Source organism: Sinocyclocheilus grahami, unplaced genomic scaffold (assembly GCF_001515645.1).
Source record: "Sinocyclocheilus grahami isolate Dianchi unplaced genomic scaffold, SAMN03320097.WGS_v1.1 scaffold253.1, whole genome shotgun sequence".
Classification (NCBI taxonomy): Eukaryota; Metazoa; Chordata; class Actinopteri; order Cypriniformes; family Cyprinidae; genus Sinocyclocheilus; species Sinocyclocheilus grahami.
This window is the reverse complement of record NW_015505432.1, coordinates 1240676-1258786: the sequence shown is the minus strand read 5'-3', so window position 1 is coordinate 1258786 and position 18111 is coordinate 1240676. Positions and strand designations below refer to the sequence as shown.

General features: G+C 36.1%; 2 protein-coding genes across 2 annotated transcripts in view; one reads left to right on the top strand and one right to left on the bottom strand.

Moving 5' to 3' along the window:
- Positions 1–1351, top strand: part of LOC107598631 (carbonic anhydrase 4-like) — a 2484-nt gene extending 1133 nt beyond the window's left edge. The window contains exons 6-9 of the mRNA XM_016290023.1: positions 3–12; positions 81–153; positions 234–397; positions 943–1351. Coding sequence (XP_016145509.1) covers positions 3–12; positions 81–153; positions 234–397; positions 943–1266 — 571 coding nt within the window. The 3' untranslated portion in view covers positions 1267–1351. The remainder of the gene's footprint in view (positions 1–2; positions 13–80; positions 154–233; positions 398–942) is intronic.
- Positions 1352–10159: 8808 nt separating this feature from the next.
- Positions 10160–18111, bottom strand: part of LOC107598629 (matrix metalloproteinase-25-like) — an 8455-nt gene continuing 503 nt past the window's right edge. Inside the window, exons 2-10 of the mRNA XM_016290022.1 lie at positions 17177–17309; positions 16664–16808; positions 16303–16592; positions 14067–14243; positions 13524–13617; positions 12626–12708; positions 11990–12142; positions 11606–11893; positions 10160–10441 (exon numbers count right to left, since the gene is read on the bottom strand). Of these exons, the coding sequence (XP_016145508.1) occupies positions 10191–10441; positions 11606–11893; positions 11990–12142; positions 12626–12708; positions 13524–13617; positions 14067–14243; positions 16303–16592; positions 16664–16808; positions 17177–17309 (1614 nt within the window). The 3' untranslated portion in view covers positions 10160–10190. The remainder of the gene's footprint in view (positions 10442–11605; positions 11894–11989; positions 12143–12625; positions 12709–13523; positions 13618–14066; positions 14244–16302; positions 16593–16663; positions 16809–17176; positions 17310–18111) is intronic.

The following is an 18111-nucleotide window of genomic DNA, read 5'->3' as shown; positions in this document are numbered from 1 at the left end:
ATCTTCATTGAGGTAAGTCGCCTTTTTGGCTCTGATATTTGGAGAAATTGTTCAATTGACTTAAATGAAATCACCCACAGGCCTCTAATGACACTGGGAGACCAGAGAGCTGGAAGACCTTGACGTCTTATCTTGCAAAAATTGCCAGTGCAGGTTTGGACCCGATCCTACAGTATTGGGAAAGTGGTTCTGTATGCAAATGTACAGAAGTTAATGGATTAAATGGGTTTCAGGTGATAAAACGCACGTTTCCGACAAGCTCACCATGGATGATCTGCTTTTTGGAGTGGACAGGACTAAATATTACCGTTATCTTGGCTCTTTGACCACACCAAACTGCGATGAAGGTGTGATTTGGACCATCTTTAAAGACCCCATTAAAGTCAGTCGAGATTTGGTAGGTCTAGACCGTTTTCACAAAAATATTTAGGCCTAAACAAGATTTTCACTTAAATTGGATTACAGTTTTAATAGGCTAAAAGTAATGTGGTGCATCAGTCATGCATAGGATTTCATAAGACTTATGCAAAAGACTTAAGCTGATTGAATGCCATTTGAACACATGAATCTTGAAAATTAATGCAAGTATAGTTCCACCAAATGCTTGTAATTTTAGTTTCAAATACATTATCCCCCGGTTTCACAGACAAGGTTTAAGACCAGTCCCAGACTAAAATGCATGTTTGAGCTGTCTGAACTGAAAATATCTTTCTGTGACATTTCTTAATGTCTGTGTCGTTATTGTCAAGATGCACACCTGTGAAATTTTCTTCCAAGGCATTTTTGTAAAAGTTGCTTAAATATCTTAATTCAACTAGGGTCTAGTCCTAGCTTAAACTAAACCCCGTTTGTGAAACCGGGCCTATGTCGAAGTTATGTAATTTGGCGTGAAGGAACAAAGTGCCTCCTTTTGGCTCAAGTTATTTTGATTTCTCCAAATAGATTGACCTCTTCACTACGACTGTCTACATCAACAAAACCTCCAACTCTCCACTAATGACCAACACGTTTAGGGGTGTTCAGCCCATCAATGGCAGGGTTGTGACGTCACAGAGAGCAGGTACCAAAATTACTGGCCTCATAAAGCCAACATCAGGTACCAAAACTACTGGGTTTGTAGGTACTAAACCTACTGGCCTTATCAAGTCAACATCGGGTATCAAAACTACTAGAATTCTAAAGCCAACATCAACCGCAACAAACCTATCCCAGGCTTTCGTTTTTCCTCTGAGTGTCATACTCCTGTACTGCATCCTACCTTTGTAAATCGGTTCACAAAATGCTGAGATTTAAGATGGCTTTGTGATTGTGAAATATACAATTCAATGTTATAGATCGTTTAAAAAAAAAAGCATCAGCAATGTCAAGTAACTTCGCTAATGTCAATTTTTAACTTAATGTTGTCAGGGTTTAATTTCATTGTAGAAGTGTTTCCTCGTTCTCCGCTTGTTTCCTGCAACTGTTTAATATGAAACTGCCTTCCATGTGCACTAAAGGTCTTATTTGGTTGTAGTGCTGGGTACGTTTTATAGGGTGTTAACTGTTTGACTTTCATGCACCGCGTTGAACATTTGAGCTGCTTGTGGTTTTTGCAATAATAACATGACTTGAGTGTCTGCTTTACAGATTGAAGTGGAATGTTTCTTTTGAACTGAATGTAGGCAGCATGCTGAGGCCATGTCACCGATTCTGCTATTTTGTTTTTGAAAAATGAATTTTCTCCCTTGACTAGTTAAACCGTATCTAGTGCTTGTGATTTTGTTTCTCACTCGGATTTTGGCTTGTAGGTTCCCATAAGTGTCACCGTAAATGCTGTTTTTTTTTTTTTTTTTTTTTTTAATTGCATCGGTTTTAAGCTTAATTCATTAAAGTTTATTAAAACAATTTATGGTATAAAATGTACGTCTGTCAATCATTTCACAGCAGGGAGGCAAATTATTCTACTCTGTCTTTAAATGATGTGAAAGAGATGAGATCCTGTACTTACACTTTTCTATACATTTGATGCCAATAAACATCATCCTATAATCAGAGCGGGGTAGATTACTTACAAATTGTAGTCAGTTACAGATTACATGATGCTGTGGTTAGCACCGTAATCTAGGTTAGTCATTTTAAATTTTTTTTTTTTTTTTTTCTTTCACGCATACCATATTGATATAAAACCGCAAAGAGTGTCCATTCAATGTTTTGATGACACAATGCATTACATTTTAAACCAGGGTTTCCCAAATGGAGCTTAATGTAAAAACTGCAGTGGGTTTTTGAGTTGATAAAAAGCTACGGACTAAATTGAAACATGTCAACGTTGAAAGTAGAAGTCTTTATTTTTATACATGCGTTGACCTTTTCTAGACTTGTTGTTTGATAGTTTTGGGGGTGTGAGTAATGTAATTTTGATTGCACAGTTTATTGTTCATGCATGGTGACCAGCTGATAAATTTCACAATGTTGAAAAAAAACACAGTAAAAATATTGACGGTCTCCTACAGTGTCTAAAGACTGTCTCTTTTGTTATTTAAAAACTGAAGAATCTTGCAGAAACATGTTAAATGAAAGTACTAAAGATTAATTTCTGTGTCTTTTGCATTAGAAACAAAGATAATGGATGCTAGATTTATGATGCTGATCGATTAGAGTGGGATTTATCTGGTCTCAAAATTAACATTTGAAATGACAAGTGTGGATGTTGAATTCAACGCTATTGAATTTCTCTCCCTTTGGCTCAAATGGGATGGCCTGACCGGAACCCCACTTGATCTTTGTGGGTTGAAACTCATTACAAAAGCTGACTCCAAGTGGAAAATGATTCCAAAAGCATATGGGCATGATTTTTTTTCCCCACACAATAACATCGGTGCTGTCCCCAGTGATGTCTTTTGTATGCTTTTGCATTGTTAATACAGTAGTGGCACCTTTGAGAATAACTATATTAAACAAAATATTGACCGATATCTGTCAACAAAGAACATTGAATGTGCAACTAGTAAATAGAGAGTCAGTTGGGATTATTATATGCAAAACTATTTAACCAGCTCATGTGTGGGTTGCAAAGGTTGCTTGGAAACCCGGTATTCAGATATGTTCCCTTAAAAAACTTTCAGTGCATTTCCGCTTCCACACAAATAATACTAAAAGCAAATGATATTCATAATATAGATATTTTCACGAGATTGCATTAATTTGTTATTAATCTGCTTTATTAAAAGAACTACAGTAGTCAACATTTGAAGTGGATCAAAAGCATTCATCAAAGTTGTCTTAAGACAAGAACGCTTTTAGGTTTTATGACGACTCTGATTAAAGGTTTTGATCCACTTCAAAGGTTGACTTGTATATAAACTATTTTATACATTGCAATTTTTATTCATACCATCAGATAGTCTCTTAAATCCGTTCACTGATCATTTCTATTTGTGTTAATATTTGTTACTTCCTTAAAAAAAAAAACTCAGTGCATTTCCGCTTCCACACAAATAATACTAAAAGCAAATGATATTCATAATATAGATATTTTCACGAGATTGCATTAATTTGTTATTAATCTGCTTTATTAAAAGAACTACAGTAGTCAACATTTGAAGTGGATCAAAAGCATTCATCAAAGTTGTCTTAAGACAAGAACGCTTTTAGGTTTTATGACGACTCTGATTAAAGGTTTTGATCCACTTCAAAGGTTGACTTGTATATAAACTATTTTATACATTGCAATTTTTATTCATACCATCAGATAGTCTCTTAAATCCGTTCACTGATCATTTCTATTTGTGTTAATATTTGTTACTTAGCCTATTTTTAAATATTCATTTTATTTTCTACAATTCAGGTATCTTTTTATCCTATTAACTTCTGTACTATATTTTCATGCTAATAAAGTAATTAGCAAGTCAATAAATCAAAGACTCCACAAAAAACACTACTCACAACTGAAACAAAATAAAATGAATCATTTACTTATAAGATATTGGATCTCATTGCCAAGAGGTTTATACTATATGTTGATTCTGATTTTCCCATGGATTGATATGATGTAGCAAGCAACCAACAAAACAGAGTTAACCGATCAGGGTATCATAGCATGATGTACAGCTCCGTTAAAAATCTTGACCATCCACATTTTTAAAATACTGTGCATTCTGTCACTTTTGTCAAAAAAGCAACTTATTTTCATGACTCTTTCTGTAACAGATCTTGAAAGCCTACATTCTTCCAGTACAGATTTTACACCTCTGCAAAGGAAATTAATGGACACGGAAGCTGTTAAGCTTCAAAACAGATGCAAAAGCTTCGTTCACTATATTCCAAGTCTTCTGAATACATTTTGTGTGTGACAGAATGAAATGAAGGTCATTATTAACTGACATCAACTGAAGCTCTCCTTGACGCATCATGAGAGTGATGTCTGACTCATCAGCGATTCATTCTTTTGAGTCTGATCTTTTCAATAATTCAGTTGATCTGGTGTGGCCAAATGAACACCAACTAATTAAATATCATCTAAAACCTGAAACCGTTCAAGGAATAGTTCAGCCAAAAATGAACATTTGCAGAAAATGCGCTCAGTTTCTGACTGTCCAAGATGTAGGAGAGTTTGTTTCTTCATCAGATTTTGAGAAATTAAGTATTGCATCACTTGCTCACCAATGGATGCTCTGCAGTGAATGGGTGCCATCAGAATGAGAGTCCAAACAGCTGATAAAAACATCACAATAATCCACAAGTAATCCACTCCAGTCCACCAGTTAATGTCTCGTGAAGCCAAAAGCTGCGTGTTTGTAAGAAACAAATCCATCATAAAGAATATTTTAACTTTAAACCGTTGCTTCCAGTTAAAACGCTTTGCTTTCTCCAGTGAAAACATCATCTTGTCTGAATCAGGAGAAAACAATACACAGATCAAGCACCGTTTACAAGCAAAAACAATGATTTTGATGTGAGAGGACAACAGGAGATGCACTTTTTCACTGGAGGAAATGTTGTTATGGATTATCGACTCATATTTTGGTCAGAAGCAACAGTTTGAAGTAAAAAACATCTTAATGTTTTTTTTTTGTATTATTTCTTACAAATACACAGATTTTCACATCACAAGATGTTAATTGATGAACTGGAGTGGTGTGGATTACTTGTGGATTATTGTGATGTTTTTATCAGCTGTTTGGACTCTCATTCTGACGGCACCCATTCACTGCAGAGTGAAATGCTAAATTTCTCCAAATCTCTTTCAGTGAAAAAACAAGCTATTCTACATCAATTTTCAGCAAATTTTCATTTTTGGGTGAAGTATCTGAAATATTAAGGTAATAATGTATGTACATACATGTTCCTCTGTATGTCCCCACATGTAGCAGAATGACAATAAAGCTCAACTTGACTTGACTTGACTTGACTTGATAATGAGCTGGAAATGGTTGTACAGGTGCAGTACAATGCTGCTGCATTACAACACAGTTCCACAGTGGATTTCTTTGTGTGAAGTGTGTGTCCTTTTTTGAAATTCAAGCCTGTTAGTAAACCATAAACATCTTGATTTAAGCACAAAGATGGGATTTGCTGCCAGTATTTATGAGATTATCAATTCATCAAACATTGAAGTGAGTATTGCCAACATTAAATTGTAGTGTTACACATTTCCTTATCTCAAAGGTAGGCCTGTCTGAAATATAATCGAGGGCGTGTGTAATCCATAGTGTTTGCTGACTGTTGAAAGCTTCTACACAGACCACTAAAGGATCAGGTTCCATTTCAAAGGGCAGAAAAGAACAAACTGTACTATTACCTGCTTTCAGGTGACATAAATGTGGGTGTAAACTACCGTCACGCTTGGTCTTTTGTCCTACTTTATTGTTAAATGGATTGTGTTCATTGTTCAAAATTGCCTTCGTACGATTAATCAAATTGTTCTTTCATTGTATGGACAGCGTGCAATTTCAGTAATACGATATTAGTATTATCAATTCCACTCAACTTCAAATGAAATATTATCTTAATGCAACACTGTTGAGTAACATTACAGATAACATTACAATAATGACAACAACAATCCTTTTTAAGATAATTATTTTGATTAAAATGACCATAACAGGACTATTTTTCATTAACTAAATTAATTTAAACCCTAAAACAGCATGTTTGCTATTTAAAATGCTATTTAAAACTTGCCAAGGCAACATTTATTTTTACATTTTAATTGAAGAACTAAAGCAACTAAAACGAAATAAAATTCAATTAATAATAAAAAAAAATAATGAACACTATGTAGACATAAATAAATCGTCAAAACATCAAAAATGCACAACAAAATTACTAAAGCGTTAACTAAAATTTAAAGTGAAAACAGCAAATTCAAAAATAAAATCTAATTCAAAATATTGACAAAAATGTTAATGTCAGTGATACTTAAATAACTCTAGACCATATAAGAACTATAACAAAAATACAAAATGCTTGTAATTACATAAGTATAATATTTAAAGGGATGTTATCACTTACCCCTATGTCTTTCCTACCTGTATGTCTTTCTTTCTTCATAAAAAAATAAGGTTTTTAAAAAATGTTTTGTACATACAATGAAGACGATGTTGTTTTTTGACCCCACTGACTGTCACTGTATGGTCAACAACTGTGTTTAGGAGAACGAAAACAGTTTTGCAATGACATGAAATGTACCATTTGAATGCACTTCCCCTTCAAGAGAACATACAGTATGTTTCAGTGTCGTTGGTGGGAAACTAGTGCATCAAAACACCCTTCACTGTCCTGTCTACTTTCTGATTTCTGACATTGCTGTTTTTCAGCAGTCCTATTATATAAAAAACCTAAGAAACCTAGGAATTCATCTTACAGAAATCTAATCTTACTGTTAAAACTTATTATATAATGCCTGCATATATCAATGCATAGATGCATTTATTGTAATTCTCTCAAATGCTCAAATACTTCCACTGACGTGGTGACGATAATTTTTCACATGCATTCATGTCTGGTTTACTATCCTTGTGGGGACTCTAATGGTTTTTCTACTGTACAAACAGTACATTCTATCTGCCTAAACCAAACCTACACCTAAACCTACCACTCACAGAAAACTTTCTGCATTTTTAAATTCTCAAAAAACTCATTATGTATGATTTATAAGCTTGTTTCCACATGAGGACTTCAATTTAGGTCCCCATGGTGATACGAGCCCCCATGAGTTGGTGTGTATTCAGGTTTAAGTCCCCACCAGGATAGAAAACAAGGGCACACACACACGCACACACACATACACATACACAGGTGTCACTCAGTCAGCTGGTATTTCTGACATGATGCGCAATGTCTAGAATGCTAAACAGCCTTTTTTATCTCCTCATCTCAGTGCATGACCATGGGACATGTCCTTGTTTGTTTTCTAGGTGGTTTCTTTTAAAATTGTTTTGTGCTCACAAACAAATGATTGCTGCAGAACGTGAACTTTCCAATTAAATTTTGCCTAAAGGTTACATTGTAACTAGCCTTTCCAGGTGACAAAATGTTCCTGAAGCTTTAGGTCCATTTAAGGTGTGTGCAGGTGAAGTCTGAACATTCCAGTTCTAATGACGTTGATTGATTCAGTGACAGAAGCCAAACAGTCACATGTGACACCGAAATATTAATAATTAATAATAATTAATAATAATTTATGCATTTAGCAGACGCTTAAAAGCAACTTACAGTGCATTCAGGCTATGCATTTTTTATATGTGTTTCCTGGGAATTGAACGCACAACCTTATGCACTGCTAACGCAATGCTCTACCACTGAGCCACAGGAACACAAAAAACATGTTAGAACAAAGTCTGAGCAGGGTTATTATTGTTAACTAAAACTAAACAAAAACATTAAATATATATACACACACACACTCACACACACAGGTTTACATTTGTGAAAAGTGGGGACATCCCATAGGCCTAATGGTTTTTATACTGTACAGACCGTATATTCTATTGCCCTACACACACACACACACACACACGACCACACACACACACACACACACACACACTTAGTATTTCATTGAAAAACAATACAAAAAGTCCTGAAGTCTTCTAAGTCTGGAATGAAAAATGTTTTATAAGGTACAAACATTTGGAACATTTGGGTCATATTAGCAGTGATTAAATCTAGACAGGGCTCATGTACATAGAACATCATGTGGTGTTTGATAAAAATGTTGAGATGAGCTGTTCTGTCAGATAACAGATGAGCACATTGGTCGTGACAAAAAAAATCTTTTACAAATAAAGGTTAAAATACACACTTACATTGACTCCAAAACAATCAAATTATCCGATATTTTAAGAAACTTATTGACCTTGACACATTGTCTGTGTTTCCATTGCGTCAAATGATTTCGAATTGCAGAAAAAAGTTTGTTTTTGTTTTTCAAAGTAATCATAATACAATAATGCTTTTATCTCAAGAATTTTGTTCTTTTAATGAGGCTTTTTCGTCATTATGATATCATGAGGATTGCATCACTTGAATTGCATTTGTGAATTTAAGAAATTTTAGACCCAGACAAGAAAAGCATCAAGGTAGGACCCACATCTTCATCAAAATGTCCCAGCAAAATTAGTTCCTGGACAATGCGCTGAAGTTTTAAACCTCTGCCCTGCTGTGTGTTAATGCCCCCATGTGGATCCTACTTGTCATCGCAGCTAGAGATCATATAGACCAGAATATCTCATGCCGCCTTCATGGCATCAATTAATTCATTTAGACAAACCATTGTAATTGAGATAAACCTTTCCTATAGCCACAGATGAAGCACAAAGTCAAATGGATTACAATTAATTATTTTGAACAATGCAATACGATGGCAGCAAAAACAATAAATAATAAATTCATATAAAATAAATTCATTTCATCCTCACTCAACTTTATCCTAAAAAAATATTAAAATAAATCATTTTAAAATATTTATACATTAAAGGGGTGGTTCACTGGGTTTTTTCTAGGCTTGATTGTGTTCATTGGGTGCAGTCTAACATGTGTTAATACTTCGTTTTTTTAAAAACGCATTATTTTTCATATAATTTACCTTTATTCCACACTGCTCTGTCCCTTCTCTGAGAAACGGGCTGATCATTTCCTTCTTTTATGAAGCCCCTCCCTCAGAAATACCCGATGGGCTCTGATTGGTTAGCTAGCCCAGTGTGTTGTGATTGGCTAAACCTCCTCTAGTGCGCGTCTAAGCGTCCCGCCCCTCACCTCAGCGGCATGTGCTCCGGTTGTATTGTAAACAACGGCGTCGTTAATATCGCTTATCAGTTTGAGCTTGATTGAGAAGCAGAGGATATGATTGAAGAGGATCGTGCAGAACCTGTGCAAGCACGGCTTTTAATGGTAGGCCTATGTTTTTTGTTTGTTGTTGTCTCATACTTTTAGATACACTGTTATTTGTAAATGCTACTGCTTATGTTAGCTTTTAATATGCAGTTTTATCCTGATTAAAGCTTTAATACAGTACGGCAACTGCACGCGCATCCATGTTTAACGCTTCTCATAGCTATGTGCAAATAAGTGTATAAATGGAACAGAGCTGAGCTGATGATCTGAATATGAGAGAGAGAGAGAGAGAGATGCAGAGCGTGTGCAGAGCAGGGGGACGCGAGGAACCGTATTAAGAACCGCTGCTTTAGAACATTGATTTTGAAACGTATGAATCAATCCATTAGAATCGTTAGAAGACAGAATCGCGATTCATATATGAATAGATTTTTACGTGCACCTCTAGTTTTCTCTTCCTCTTCTCTAAAGCAGCGCAGCATGGCCTCGCCCCCTTTGCTGCCTTTTCCCGAGGGCGGGGTTTATCTGGGTTTGTGATGTCACGAACCCAGGAAGTAGCTCGTTGTAGTCCCTACCAGCCGTTTTTGTAGGCATTAAACTGCCAGAATTTTAAAAGACGATATCTCCGTTTGCATTGAACTTTAAGCTTTGTAACTTTGCAGATATTGTTTATGCTCAAACAGCAACATTACACACTAACTAACGTTAAAAAAGTGAAATCGCAATGAACCACCCCATTAAACTTGCATAGATCACAACATGAAACAAAAGCTGCTCTTAAGTAATATTTGAATATTAGATATAATTTGAAGTGCTTTGAAACAGTCCTTAAAAATAATGATGATGATGTTGTTGTCTTTTTATTGCAAGTAGCCCTATATAAGGACGCCTGGATAAAGCAGTAATATGATGAACAGTAACCAGGATGAAGCACTCATCTGTAAGGCTCCGTTCAGGTCACAGTTACATTCTCCTCGGTGACGTGGATTGGTAGGAAGTGTGGTTGGAGTCGGTTCTGGACACATCATCCAATCGACTGCGGTTGATTTGTGTCTGACGTTGTCTTGGTCCAATCCTCCGCTCTTCAGAATCCAATATGAGTTGTCCTTGAAGAAATAGGCATCTCCTGAGACGTTAAGAAATAAAATGTATGTTTATAAAATGCATATAAGTTGGAGAAATGTTGATTAAAATAGTTCAATCTAAATAACAATATATTTCACCCAGTATTTGTGTGCAACATACTACTGCATTGTGTCATTCAGCATTCAAAATGTGAAAGCTTTATGCTGCAGATTTAATGTTTACATGTACTTTTCTGGTGTCTTCTGCATTGCCAATCAAATAATGAGTGAAAAACAATTGTGGTTGTTATTAATTCTGCATAATTTGTTATGCTGGACATGGAAGATCAAACAGAGCCCACTGCATTGTGAGTTTCTGTATTTTAAAGTGATTAATGTACAATACCAAATAAACTACTCTATTTATAATTATATTTTAACGATTTAGTTTAATAATTGCATAACCAATGACAGACCCAGTAAAAGAGATTCAGCTGAAAGGCAAATATATATATATACTGTATATATACTCCATGCTTTACAGTACAATAAGTATTCAATTATAAATTATAACAATTTGTAGGCCAAACCTGGAAATGAGTTAGCATTTTAACACTTCCAGCTCCATCGTCCTGAAGTCAGTGGGTTTTTTGAATGGGTTTTTGGCTAAATGTCTGAAATAATATCTGTGGTGAACACAAACTCTAGATATTTTGACACTTTATGTTGTATTTTCATGAAAAAAAAAATTTGATGATTTGTTTTAACCTTTTATTTGGCCTACTCATTAGTCTACTATCCTAACGCAAACTTTCAGAGAAAATGTCTTTTAAAGAGTTTCAATTTTTTTAATAGTGGTGACATTGAAGTTCGTTCATATCCTACATTTTACTTTTTTTTAATTCTATCGTATTTAGGCTTTAAAATTCAAAGTTGTGTTCATTCGAGAATGAATAAAATGTGTAAGAATCATAAACTTTTGTTGGTCACGGAGCTTATTTTCTGCAATAATCCAAAAGCCAATGGAAAAATTCTACGGAGTTTTTGTCGGGGGAACCATGGTGACGCGAACTTTTAGATTGGCCTACAAAAATACGTTATTACTGCAGTGCTCTATTCTGAACAGACTGATATGAGTGATAACAACTGAAGCCAAAGCTATAGTATAAGCTGATAATGCAGCAGACTAGCTGAAAATGCACTTGAGGAAACTTTCTCTACATTACCGTCTCCCCAGGTGATGATGTCATCGGGGTCACTGGGCGCGCCCTTCCAGAGGGAGGAGTTTCTGGGATAACCCGCGTCTGAACTCCGCCTCCCAGACTCCAGGCCTTCGGAGAACCTCCAGAACTCTCCACCGCTGAAGATGTAGGTTTTTCCATTATGAGCCCAAATAAAGGCAGCGTCCACCCTCTTCACCTCACTTCCATCATGAGAGATCAGCCCCCACTCTGACAGCGGACGTGGGTAGCCAGAAACCGCCATGGTGTCTTTAAATACCCAGTACTGTGAGCCTGTGTGGAAAAAGTTACGCATTCACTTACAGAAATGTGCTTTTTCGAATTGATTTGTCCTTCCATTGTGCCCCTATTGAGTAAAAAGGAACCAACCTATGAAGAATATGATCCTGCTATCCGTTTTTCTTTCATAAACTGCATCTATCTTGTTAGTGCCGGGAGGAAGACCAATCCAGAAGTTTTTTATGAGAGCAGGGTGGAAGGACACAAGAGAACCAGTCCGCTGGATTCGCCAGAAATACGGACCTAGACAATATCAAAAGCCAAACGAAATGTTCTTCTACATTTGTGACATATGAATTTAATGCAAGACACTGCAGGTAAATCCGTTGTTTCTCATCAATTCTACGATTTTGGGCTATTTTGGTTCCCTAATTTCTCTTCTTTCAGACTAATGGAAAGAAAACATCCATAATACAAATGTGTTTATTTTATTGGACTTATCTATTTCCATCTTAACATTTCGGTGCTGGACATTTGCACAAACTAGTGCATATTTCATTAGATAATGCATCATTTGCATATGTAGGCCTAACATTTATGCATTTACATTTATGAAAACTTGTAATAATCATGTGAATATTCAGCTGGAGAATGTATGATGGCATCTATTATTTCAAACTTGTATTCTTGCATTAAAACAGCAGGCTTAAATCTTGTGCAAGTGGATTTTAAGATGATCAACTGGATCACAAAATCTGTGCATTTGCAAGACTAGTCATTGGATACCTTTAAAAAAGAAAACATCTCCTCTGATGTTTGCCACTGCATCAAAACCTCCTTCACAGCGATTCTGGACTGACGGATCAGGTCTAGACAAAGAGAGAGGTCACAGAGTTCGTTTGCTATTATTGAGTGCTGGAGAAGTGTGTATCTACGCTACCGTTCAAAAAGTCTCTTCTGCTCACCAAGGCTGGGTTTATTTGATACAGTAAAAACAGTAATATCGTGGAATATTATTACAATGTAAAATAACGTTTTTTTATTGTAATATATTGTCAAATGTAGTGCTGTCAAATGATTAATCGCGATATTTTAAAAATAAAAGTTTTGTTTACATAATACATGTGCGTAGTGTGTTTATATATTATGTATATATAAACATAACATATTTTTCTTAAATATATACATGCAGGTGTTTGTATTTATATATACATAATAAATATGCACGGTATACACTCATATATTATGTAAACAAAAACTTTTATTTTGGATGCGATTAATCGCGATTAATCGTTTGACAGCAATAGTGAAATATAATTGAATCCTGTGATCAAAGCTGAATTTTCAGCATCACTACTCCAGTCTTCAGTGTCACATGATCCTTCAGAAATCATTCTAATATGCTGATTTCCAGCTTTAATAAAGCATTTATTATTATTATTATTATAAGTTTTGAAATAGTTCTGCTGCTTCACGTTTTTGTGGAAATCATAATACTTTTTTTCAGAATTCTGGAGAATGGAAAGGCACAGCACAAACAAACAAACAGCTTCTTTTGGAATGTATAGGTCTTTACTGTCAATTTTGATCAGTTAAATGAGGTGTTGTTGAATAAATGTGTCATTTTCTCACTGACCCCGAACATTTGTATGGTAGTGTATGTGTCTTGATAACCATGACTTACTGTGATGGTACTTTGGGTCGAGGTGGACTTGGTGGTTTGGGTAAGTGTGATGTAGGATTATTTGGGGATGGTGTTGACAAGATGCTCTTCCTTCCTGTCAAGACACAAACCAGAACCACAGCGACAAATTTAGATGTGGTCAGTTCCGTGTATTATGTTAGGTTTTCAGACAATGATCCATAATTAATCTAATAAATGAAAAAAGAGTTACACTTACATTTCATTTAATTTTACATTCCTGCTGCATGTCCTTATTAAAGCAGCACTATGTAACTTTTGGTGCTCTAGCGGTCTAGCACACATCTCGCGGAAGAACATTCCAACCATAGCTACTTCTCTAAGTTTATGTCTCTGGCGATTCACGCAGGTATGTGTTACTCCGCAGCGGTGACGACCCAGGGATAGTTTTTCACATAAAGCTATTAAATGATTTCAGACGACTTCCAAGTTTTCGAAATTACATGAAAGTGAGCACAATATTTATTTCTGGGTGATCTACTAGAAACTGCAATTACCAGAGCAGGAAACTAAAGCTTCTCCTACCGTAGAGTGACTGAATGGCATAGCGATCATCTTCTGGAAGAGTGTAGGATGCGACATCTCCAACAGGACCCTGGTAGTACGGCCGCATGATGGACGGATGAGAGGAGGAATGAGAGAGACCCAGGGCATGACCAAATTCATGCACAGCCACCGCGAACAAATCAGTGCCACTGTCATCTAAACAGATTGAGAGGATAAAAAGAGGAGCTTTTCATTTATGCATAATAACATTTGGAAGTGGGTGATTCATCAACTGAGGCCACTTTTGGCTGCTTAAAAGCAAGATAAACATCTTCAAACTACATTTCATATATGTAAGTGTAAACGATTAATCAAATGCCCTAAAATAAAGATGGCAGGCACTATAATAGTAATGAGTAACTCTCAGTTTTTTGGACATATGTTAGCAGTGCACTAATACTAAACGTATACACTTTACAGCAGATTTTTTGAAGTTGTAAATAAAATATAGATTATCAGAATGCGTTTTACAAGAAAATACTATTTTACTGTTTTATGTTTAATTGGATTGGATTGGCAATAACACTTGCTTATTAGCATGCATATTACTACACTCTAAAAAATGCTGGGTTAAATACAACCCAGCGCTGGGTAAAATAGGGACAACCCCAGCAATTGGGTTGTTTTGCCCCAGCGGTTGGGTTAAATGTTTAACCCGACCTTCTGGGTAGTAACCCAACAGCTGGGTCAAAACAACCCAATTGCTGGGGTTGTCCCTATTTTACCCAGCACTGGGTTGTATTTAACCCAGCATTTTTTAGAGTGTAGCATATTGGCTATTTATAAGTACAATAAAGCACATATTAATGCCTTATTCTGCATGACTTTATTCTAGATCCCTTAATCCGACCCCATACCTAAATGTAACACCTACCTTATTAACTATTAATAAGCAGCAAAGTACACTAAAAAAATTTATTGTGAAATTGACTAGCAATTTCTGAGTGAGAATTGTTTCTACATTACATTTCTTTCAGTATAGCAATAAAAATAAATTCTCAAATATTAACTGGTTTAGTAACGACCAAGAAAATGTGAGAGAGAGAAATCAGAAAAGAAATGACATTTCTGATCATCATTATTCATTATGTTTATCTGGATGAAACGTGTTTCACCAAATATAAACTCAAATTTTCTCAAATTAATGGCACGATGGAAATGACAGCAATGCTTATTTGTTAAGGAACAATGTCATTGTATGCGTAAAGTCAAAACTTTGGGAGAATTTAATGTTTTCGCATTTAAAAATTAAGAGAAATTAATTTGATAGTTTATTTAAAAATGTTAACATAATATACTGGGGTTTAAAAGAAAATTAATTTTCAGTAATATCGGAAGAGAGAAAAATCTAAACTAAATTGCGCTGGATAATGATACTAATTTGCAACACTGAACTGAATTGAAACAAAACTAAACTGAGCTGAAAAATGACACTATTATCTTCTGTACTTTAGCTGCTTTACACCTAAAACTGAATTGGTTTAATAATAAACACTGTTAGTTTCCTGTTTATTCATGTGAAGCTACTTTGAAACAACTTGTGTTGTGTAGACTTAATAAAGCATTTTGCTTCTGTGGAATAATCCATAAATATTCTGTAACCATCGGGACTGTCATTCATCTATTAACCACTGACTGAATATTTAATAAAGTCTCTTGCCTAAGTAGGTCCAGCTCTCCTCGTCGTCAAAATGTGTATCCCCAGCAACATCAGCCTCCCCTGGGAAGAAGGCATGAGCAAGTGTCCCTCCCTTCCCGTCAAATGGATACCCGTCGTCATGGAGCGAGCGAGCAAAAGAGATCTTGATATCAGCTCTGTCCTGCTCGCTCGCGGATGTAGCATGAAACTTGAGGTTGGTGACGTCACTCCAGGCTTTGAGGGCATAGACCATTATAGCAAAATCTAAACTAAATTGCGCTGGATAATGATACTAATTTGCAACACTGAACTGAATTGAAACAAAACTAAACTGAGCTGAAAAATGGCACTATTATCTTCTGTACTTTAGCTGCTTTACACCTAAAACTGAATTGGTTTAATAATAAACACTGTTAGTTTCCTGTTTATTCATGTGAAGCTACTTTGAAACAACTTGTGTTGTGTAGACTTAATAAAGCATTTTGCTTCTGTGGAATAATCCATAAATATTCTGTAACCATCGGGACTGTCATTCATCTATTAACCACTGACTGAATATTTAATAAAGTCTCTTGCCTAAGTAGGTCCAGCTCTCCTCGTCGTCAAAATGTGTATCCCCAGCAACATCAGCCTCCCCTGGGAAGAAGGCATGAGCAAGTGTCCCTCCCTTCCCGTCAAATGGATACCCGTCGTCATGGAGCGAGCGAGCAAAAGAGATCTTGATATCAGCTCTGTCCTGCTCGCTCGCGGATGTAGCATGAAACTTGAGGTTGGTGACGTCACTCCAGGCTTTGAGGGCATAGACCATTATAGACTCCACAGCATTGGGTTTGAGGGACGGAGTGACAGATGGGTAATTTTGGATGCTAAAGAAGAACAAAGATAAGTCAGCGGCTGGGGTTATTGTATGGGACCGTGTTTGTTTAACAATGCAGACCTCCATGTGAGGTCAGACTTTTTCCAGCGAAGCCCAGTGGTCGCATATCTTCTTTTCCTCCTCCGCTTTTTCAGCATGTCCCCAGACCCTATAATGTCTGGTAGTGAACACCGTGGCGTGTCCATCAGTTTCAGGGTGTCACTGTCTAGGGAAGCACAGGACAGAAGGTCCCAGATCAATATATAGACTTACAGAGATACAAGAGCCCATTACAATACATGAAATAAAAACCCATGTGGGGAGGAATAATTCTTTCTCTAGAAATGTATTGACCAAACCATTTACAAGCCACCAACTGAGGAAAAAGTCACTCTAAATCTTTTCATTACACTTGCGTTTATGAAGAACTGAAAACATCGTTTTTTGATTTAATTTGATTTGAAAAACCAACAGGGAAATTTACACTGCTGAAAGGAACGGGGAAAAACAGAAAGAAAGAAAAAGAAAAAAGAAAAAAGAAAAAGGCTTGTGAAACAATGCCGTTAGACCATTTCCTGCCTGTGTTGCACTTACCAAGTTTGCCTGTGTCTTTGAGGCCAGCGAAACGCTGCATTTCTTTGATGGCTCTCTCAATGCCTTCTTTAGTCTGCAGCTTTCCTGTGCGGGGGTCCGGAGGGGGCAGATATCCATACCTGCTTAACCAATCCTAAGAAAAATCACACGCTAAAAATGTTACTTTAACTTACCAAAGGCAAAAAGACACCTTTTTATATTATATGTGACCCTGGACCACAAAACCAGTCATAAGGGTCCATTTTTTAAAATTGAGATGTATACACCATCTGAAAGTTGAATAAATACGCTTTCCATTGATGTATGGACAATAGGACAATATTTGGCCGAGATACCACTATTTTAAAATCTGGAATCTGAGGGTGCCAAAAAAATCAAAATATTGAGAAAATCGCCTTTAAAGTTGTCCAAATGAAGCTCTTAGCAATGCATACTACTAATCAAAAATGAAGTTTTGATATATTTACGGTAGGAAATTTACAAAATATCTTCATGGGGGGGGAGCAAAGCAATGTGTCCAACACATCATTCAGTCAATAAAGAGACTTTCAAAATATATTTTGCCAAGTTTTTGATAATTCGTAGAAGGTCGAGGTGCATTTTACACAATTATGTCGAAAGTGGCAAATTGCTAGCAATCTTATCTCTGCTGCATAGCCTATTTTGGAGCGGCGGTCTTGAAAATGTTAAAAATGCTTGCAGGTAAAAATGTTAATTTCAATTTTAGCAGAAAACTGGTTAATTTTTGAGGTTCTTGTGTTATTTTCATCATCCTGACTTAAAAATCTACATCGTGTCGACGTCGCAGAATATAGAATACTAGAATGACGCGTCAGTGTCTTGTAATTATTCATGAGAACGCGTGTCCTTCTCCTATGAGAAGACACAATTGTGACCCTGGACCACAAAACCAGTCAAAAGGGTAAATTTTTTGA